The sequence below is a fragment of the Lolium perenne genome, chromosome 4 (assembly GCF_019359855.2).
Source record: "Lolium perenne isolate Kyuss_39 chromosome 4, Kyuss_2.0, whole genome shotgun sequence".
In the NCBI taxonomy this organism is placed as follows: domain Eukaryota; kingdom Viridiplantae; phylum Streptophyta; class Magnoliopsida; order Poales; family Poaceae; genus Lolium; species Lolium perenne.
The window spans coordinates 185358938-185366500 of NC_067247.2; the positions used below are offsets into that span (position 1 = coordinate 185358938).

Sequence of the window (7563 nt, forward strand, 5' to 3'; positions counted from 1 at the left end):
GGTGCGCGCGGTGGTTTATATGGCGCCGAGGGAGCGTTGGCGGACATTAACGCCACCGCTGAAGACGAGCAAGCGGAGGTGAAGACGACTAGACGCAACGCGGAAGGCGAGCTGGCGCAGAAGGCGAAGCATCCTTTAATGGGCGCGGAAGGCAAGGAGGAAGACGAGTCCGCTGACGCTGACGGGCGGGTCCACATCATGCAGGCGTTTTCCGCGCCTTCTTCACTGGTCTTTCCCGCCAACACGCGGCATGCCGGGCGCCCCTGCTAGCATCCCTTTCTACTGGGTTCGTCCTGGGAACGCCGGATGGATGGTTGCGCCAGCGCCAAATCTATTTTAGAGGCCGTGGCTCGGAGCGATTTTGGGCGCCGACACTCCTCAAAAACCTATAAGGAACCTTGGGGAGGACAAGTGAAGATGCTCTTAGGTATCCATTTTCGCTGTCCTTGTCTCGTTACTAATTTTGTCTTCTTAGAGCATCTTCGGTTGTCTTCTTCAAATAATCTCCACCAAAAGTGTTAGATCGGTTGGGAGATGCCGCTGGTGCCACGTTTGGTTTGGGACAGGCTCGTTTCCATACATGTTTCTCAAACAGTTTTTTTTTTTACAATAAGTTTAGACGATAATTTATAATTGTATTCAAGTTTGATGATATTTTACATAGTTCAGATGAAATTTATCGAAACTTTAAAGCTAATCTAACGGCGGCTGCGGCGGCCACCGCAGTACACAAAGTACCGGTAGTCTGAGCCGTCGACCTCTTTCTTCCCGTGTTGGTTGGGCTCATCGTCAGGCTCATCTTTGACGGCGACGTTGAGTCCAGCATTGCTGCTGCTACCGGCGTCGTCATCTCGCGTGAGGTCGACGATTGGTGTGCCTGTCTCGCGGATCGACGCCACGATCGCGTCCTCGATCGTCCTATCCTAGGCGTGTTGGTTGTTTATCGAGCCCATCCACGCCTAACTGTAGCCGGACATGTCCTCGGATTCATTGGCGCTAGAGACTAGCCTCTGCTAGCGGAGGTAGGCGGCTAGCTACGGCTCCCCGTCGTTGATCTGCTAATCCAGCTTCGGCTCTGACTTCTGGCCGTGTAGGCAACTCGGATCGTCGATCATGATGCCCTGCGAGGGGTTGCGTCTCCTCGCCGCGGCGTGGCGAACTCTTCCTCACCCCACGCTTGGGGATACTATAGGGGGAGGTGCGAGCGACGCGTGAGAACGATGGCTTCGGAGCACGTGGACCTAGAGAACACATGCGCGAGGTCGTAGAACAAGAAGATGTCATTGCCTCCCTCAGAAGCCACCTTGTTGTTGTTGGTGGCGACGACGACGTACATCTCCAGCCAAGGTCCACCGCATAGTATCCCTTGGAGGATGGCCTCCAGGTTGCGGCCTAGCGTGCCCCGCGTTCCACCGCGTTGTACGAGTTCGACGGCTAGATGAGGCCGTTGAATCTCGCGGTCTCCTCATCCCGTCGCACCCGGAAGAAGTCGGCCCAACAGCTATCGTTGCCTGAGGCATCTCACTTAGGGGACGCATGCTCCCCCTCCGACAACTTACGGTGGTGGTCGTGGATCTCTTGCCACCATTGGTCGCTATCGATCTTAGGCACCAGTAGAATGTCGATGTCGTCCGCCGTCATTCGTCGCTGCTTGGCAGGTGCATGTCTGACGGGACTGGATACCACACGCTGTAGAGAGCCCACGCATTGGAGACGGTTAGGATGCGTAGCGCAAAGCCATCCGCATGGCACCACGGGTGCGGTGGTTCGACATGGCGACGATGGTTGTCTCTCTCGGTAATGGGTGGCTCTATGGTTTCCGTGAAAGGCGAGGAGACGGGCGCGCATTGACGCTGGCACTATCCCGCCACCCAATACGACGGGACGCTTCGCTGTGCCAGCCTACGGATTGTAGACTAAGATTTTCGTGGAAGTAGAGGGCAAGTAGATCTCGAGGGTTTCAGCCGGAAAAATACTCGACTGCTAGAAAACTAGGGTTGTGTTAACAATGAAATCGATCCTTTCTTCGTCCCTCGACTCCCCCTTATATAGGAGGCGGAGCCGAGGGTTTCGTATTGCACAAGGTACAAACTCTGTGAGACTCTCCGAGTTCGTCCCGTATAGATTACAAGTCTTTATTCCTAATACAATTCTATCTTTCCATATCGACAGTTTATTGGGCTTCCGGGCTTCATATTCTTCGAGTCATGGGCCTTCAATAAACCTCAGGTACCATCTTCGGCATACCCATTGGGGATGCCTATGTCATTGAGGATGGCCTTAAATGATGACGAGCATCAGCTACGAGGACACCCAACCCCCTCGCTGTCGCCACTGGCACCACCTCCTTTTCCGACGAGACATGATTTCTAGGGTTTGTTGATTTGGGATTATTTTTTTGAAACTGAATCCTTTCAGTTTTGGTTTTGCAATATAGATCTGGTGTTCGGTATATGAAATTTGGGTGGAAGCATTGTATCGAAGCTAAGATGCTTATCTCGAAAGAAAGAAAAAGGTTGAAGAAAAGCTGGAGCTTGTGTAATTGCGGGGAAGATAGAGGAGGTGGCAATGAAGTAGGGGAAAATATCTAGTGATACGGCACCTCACATGATACTATGATACCATTTCATAAAGTTTAAAATGTAAGTGTCGAAAAAATGAAAAAATTGTGGTGGTTGACAAGATGTGTGTTTACGTTCTCTAGATTTTTCACACCCAAATTTGAAATACACCAAGAGAAAAAAAAATGCTATGTGAATAGTGACCTTTTGTGGTTTGGTCTTTATTTGACACTATTCATGCTTGATTTCTCTTTTTTTTTCTCTTAGGGTATTTTGAGTTTGGTTATGAAAGTTACAGGGCACGTAGACACACATCTTGTGAACACCCAAAATTTCATTTTTAAATTTTTGGATAAAATTAAAATTTCGAAGAGTGGTATCATGATATCAAATAAGGTGATATTTTCAATGAAGCAGAATGTAAATAATGGTGATTTGCCAATTGAAAAAATAAGATAAAGGAGAGAAGCTGGTGTACCCCAATCTGTTGTACTGGATGCTGACACGCACAGAGATGAGGCGTACTGAGTTCAAAGAAGAAGAAGAAGAAGAAGAAGAAGAAATGAAATCCCGAAGAGTGAGGCTCACACATACCACCCGTGTGACACCCGAAATTCCCCAAACCACACTAGGAGCCTAGGACTAGGGTCTCCTCTCCCCGCCGGCTGCCCTCGCCCTCCACTCTCACACCTCTGCTCCTACTAATCCTCCCGAGGAGCAAGCGTGGCGAGCGAGCAAGAACGCGATGAAGAGAAGACTGAAGAAGCTGAAGCTCCGTCAGCAGGCCGCCGCTCGCAAGCTAGAGCAGGGACCCAGTGAGCTACACAAGGAGGAGCCCTGGACACCCCAAGTTCGCCAAATCTCCACTCCCGGTGCCCTCGCTTCGGCAAGCCACGGCCACCCTGAAACTCCTGCTCCTGCTCCTGCTAACCCTACCGAGAAGCAAGAAAGGTGCCCAGAAGCAGGAGCCGAGGAAGCTAACTAGCTAAGCCAGGAGGCCGTCGCTCTCGACCTAAGAGCATGGACCCAGTGAGCTACACAAGGAGGATCCCGAAGTTTGCCAAATCTCCCCTCCCGGTGCCCTCGCTACGGGAAGCCATGGCCACCCTCAAACTCCTGCTCCTACTAACCGTCTCTCGAAGCAATTTATGCGAGCCAGGAAGATAGTTCAGAAGGAGCACCGTCTGGCGGCCGTTCTCAAGCTAAAGCAGGGACCCAGTGAGCTGCACAAGGAGGATCCCGGGACACCCCACGTTCGCCAAATCACACCAGGATCGCTCTCCCCTCCCGCTGCCCTCGCCAAGGGGAGCCCTGAAACTTCTGGTCCTGACATCGAGGAGCAAGCGGGGTACGTGTTCCAGCAGATTAATTAGCGTGCACGTGTGTGCGGGGGTTTTAAAAAGGATGCGATTTGTACCCATGTTATTCTTTCCTTGCAGTAGAGATTAGAATGTCACATTAGCCAGGATCTCTGGTCATGCTCTGTTCCTTGACCCTTTATTTCTAGGGAAGATGATTATTGATATCGCTCTTTCTAAAAAGGCTTAATATAGGCATTGGACAAGACAATGTTGTTAGTACAACCTCACTCCAGATCTTCCAACCTTTGCAGGTCACTTGAACCCGAACCAGCTTGTCTTCGTCACAGTTTTCTCTACTCGGATCGCCTAGCCAACAGATCTACAAGGTTTTTGGTTTTTTCCCTTCTCATTGCAATTACCTCAGTTGTGCCTATTACCATCACCAGTTCACAACATATTAGAATTTTGCTATTCACCATAGTCTTCAGTTTTTTTCGTAGACAAAATAGAATGCCCTGGTTATTATTGCAGTACCTCCCATCTTAACAATCAGTGACTAATGAGCATAGTACCGTGCTTGTTTTTGTCAGGGTTGAGGAGCATGTCAGAGAGGTGAGCAGCAGGGAGTTTGAAACATTGACATTGGATCAATCACCTCCACCTGACTCAACTCACAGGTATGACCAATATACGCTGGTTCTTCTCTTTTCTTTTTCTTTGATGGCTGTTGGTTCTTCTTTTTAAATTGTCGATGCTTGTTGTATGTAAACCCCACGGGTTCTGTGAGTGTGTTATCCACAAAGCTCGATGTGCTTCCAAGGTTTACAAGCCTATCTTGGAACCATTTGCATATTTTTTAGCTAATACACACATATGTTTTGCAACCGTACTACATTGGCATGCGCATTGCTCAGTAGAACTATGCTTTAATATTTATTCTTATATTTTGTTAATCTCTAGGTTTATCTTATTTTTTATAAATAATTCAAGTCCAAAATTTGCAGATGTTGCATTAAGGCACAAATAAATTTAATTTTACCTGTAACAAATGAATCAAAATTATCATTCACCAGTGAGCATATTACCGTGCTTGTTCCATCAGGGTTAATAAGCATGACAGCGAGGTGAGCAACAGGGAGTTGGAAGCATGGGCAATACATCAATCACCTCCGAAAGTTGACTCAACTCCTAGGTACTACATTGGCCTCTGCATATCTCCCTAAAAAAATGTTGTAATAGTCACTGACTAATATTGGTTCCCTTGTCTTGGTAAGCATCGAGGAGTATGCCCTTGAGGTTAGAGCACTGAAACTTTCTCAGTCACCTCCTGCACTTGACTCAACTCACGGGTAACATTAGCCTCTTCTCCGTAAAACCATGGGTTAATAGTTAACGATTGATTTTTCCTGCTTCATCAATCTCAATGTTTATCCTGTTGTTTGTTACTATACTTAGAAGCCTCAAAGCCATAAAAATAAATACTTGTAGCATTATTTCATCTGTTCTGCATATCATTATGTATATTCATCTTAAACTTCACAAAAAATAGTTGAAGAAGATTATTAATATCAAAAAAATGGTAGCTTTTTTATCAATCTCAATGTTTATCCTGTTGTTTGTTACTACTTAGAAGCCTCAAAGCGATAAAAAAAAATTACTTGTAGCATCTTTCATCTGTTCTGCATCTCATTATGTATATTCATCATCAACTTCACAAAAATTAGTTGAAGAAGATTATTTATATCAACAAAATGGTAGCTTCGGAATCATGATTGATTGTGCGGACATTTCTTGCTGTAGGTCCGAGGAATGTGCTTATGACACTACCAACAGTGAGACTGGCTCTGAAATTGTTGAGGAGAAGCCCCCCAAAAAATCAGTCCCTTGGTATGTATGATGATTTTGCTTTTGTTCATCCCATGTTTATTTATCGGGAAATCTATTTAGGGAATGTTCCACGGTAGCTCTCCCGCACGGCGCACTGCAGCCTGTCCGATGGCGCTCGTGCAGCAGAGATAGATGCGGAGGACGAGCATCACAATTCATTAGAGTTCGTCTGTCATTATCTCACCCCTGTCGACCTTTCCCATTCACACTCGCCACCCCAAAGGCAGCCACATCCCCAGTCCTTCACAAACTCCAGATCTGCACCTCAGAGAACAGTGTGTATATTTTTTTCGAAATGGGGAAAGCCCCGGCCTCTGCATCAATAGATGCACACAACCATTTATTAAAATACTACGAAAAATTCAAAGTTTACAGCTCACAGATCTGATTGGGTGATACAAAATCAACTATCGAATTTTTTCGAACAGTGTGTATATTAGTATATATATGGAGCTCAATGCTGTTTAACAACTTTTCAGTATGTATGGCATAGCTTTTGCTATATTACCTCCTAGCCTCACTGGGTGTGTGTGTGTGTGTGTGGATTGTTATTTTTCATGTTGTTAATCATTTCGGTGTTGGTCTGATTCAGGGTATACAGACCGGTACGCTTTGACATCCTCGAGGCTTTGATTGGCCATTCACATGGCTACAACAACCCGGTCCAGCATAAACTGGATGCTCAGAAAATTTGGGAATCGGGAAAGGAATTTGTAGCTGCTGAAGCATCAGATTCTGTTGCCTCTCCGACAGAAAGTCTAGCACAGTATGTTCCCATATGATTTGCATATAATTGTTGAAGCATGCAGCAGTTTTAACCTATTTGTTGCAGGGGTGAAGCATCAACAAAGGAGATAATTGAGAATGGTAAGAAGTGGATGGGCAAGGAAGTTATGTTGGCTTTTGAGAAATACATTGAAGGAAAGAAGCAATTCAAAGTAAGTGATTTTGTACTATTCTGTCCATTTTATCAGCAAGTTCCGTATTTATAAGGTGTTGTTTCAGGACGTGTTGTATTGCTTCGATGAGATTAAATACCAGTGCTTCAGTGTGGAGAGCTACAGTCATATATTTCATCACTTCAACTTCACTGTGAAGATGAAAAAGATTTCAGATGACCAATGGTCATTGACACCTTTTTTCGCTGAAGTGAAGGAGGTCTATGGAAGAAAGTACAGTTCATGCTACAAACTACATTCATATGATGATGGTATCTGCAATTCCTTCTCTTTGTTCTAATTCACCATGGATCGTGTTTAATTTGTTTGCTGCAAAATTATCGTTTTAATCTCTTTGAATTATATAATGTTGTTGTTTAGGTCACTGCTACGCGTGCAAGAATCAAGGGATGCATGCACTGCAGCACCCTATTTTGGGGATCGGGTATGAGGGTGGCCATGCTGCTATGGGGCCCCCCTTTGTTTATTTTAAAGATGATGATTACTTTGATTGAGCGATGATGGTGTATGTATGCCGAGTAGACTTGACCTCCAATGCGTGAAAGTAACAAGTCTTGTGTGAGGGGCCTCGGCTACGGAGTTAATGATTTGTCTTGGTGTTCCGAATTTGGTTTTGAGATACATACTGACACTGTTGTGTGTATGTCTTATCTCCTAAATTTATTTTATGTTTTTTCTTAAATTTATTTTAGTTGCAGTCCACCGTGAGTGTAAATTATGCGAGCAAGCAACTGTTCGAGATGCCTTGCCCAACGCTGCAAGCCATCCAAGTAGCAAAATACAAGCAACCGTCACCTGACCTGACCTGAGAGGAAGGGGCATGATGAGGCCTTCAGAAAATGAGGAAAAGTTTGC

The 7563-nt window shown here is 45.9% G+C and overlaps 1 protein-coding gene across 1 annotated transcript; it reads left to right on the top strand.

Moving 5' to 3' along the window:
• Positions 1–3151: 3151 nt before the first annotated feature.
• LOC127294532 (uncharacterized) lies at positions 3152–7329 on the top strand. Its single transcript, XM_051324375.2, has 10 exons — positions 3152–3909; positions 4174–4248; positions 4453–4539; positions 4965–5054; positions 5137–5211; positions 5663–5749; positions 6342–6515; positions 6582–6687; positions 6755–6959; positions 7069–7329. Exons 1-10 carry the CDS (start codon positions 3710–3712, stop codon positions 7200–7202), a joined length of 1233 nt encoding a protein of 410 aa, XP_051180335.1. The 5' UTR covers positions 3152–3709; the 3' UTR covers positions 7203–7329.
• The last annotated feature ends 234 nt before the right edge of the window (positions 7330–7563 follow it).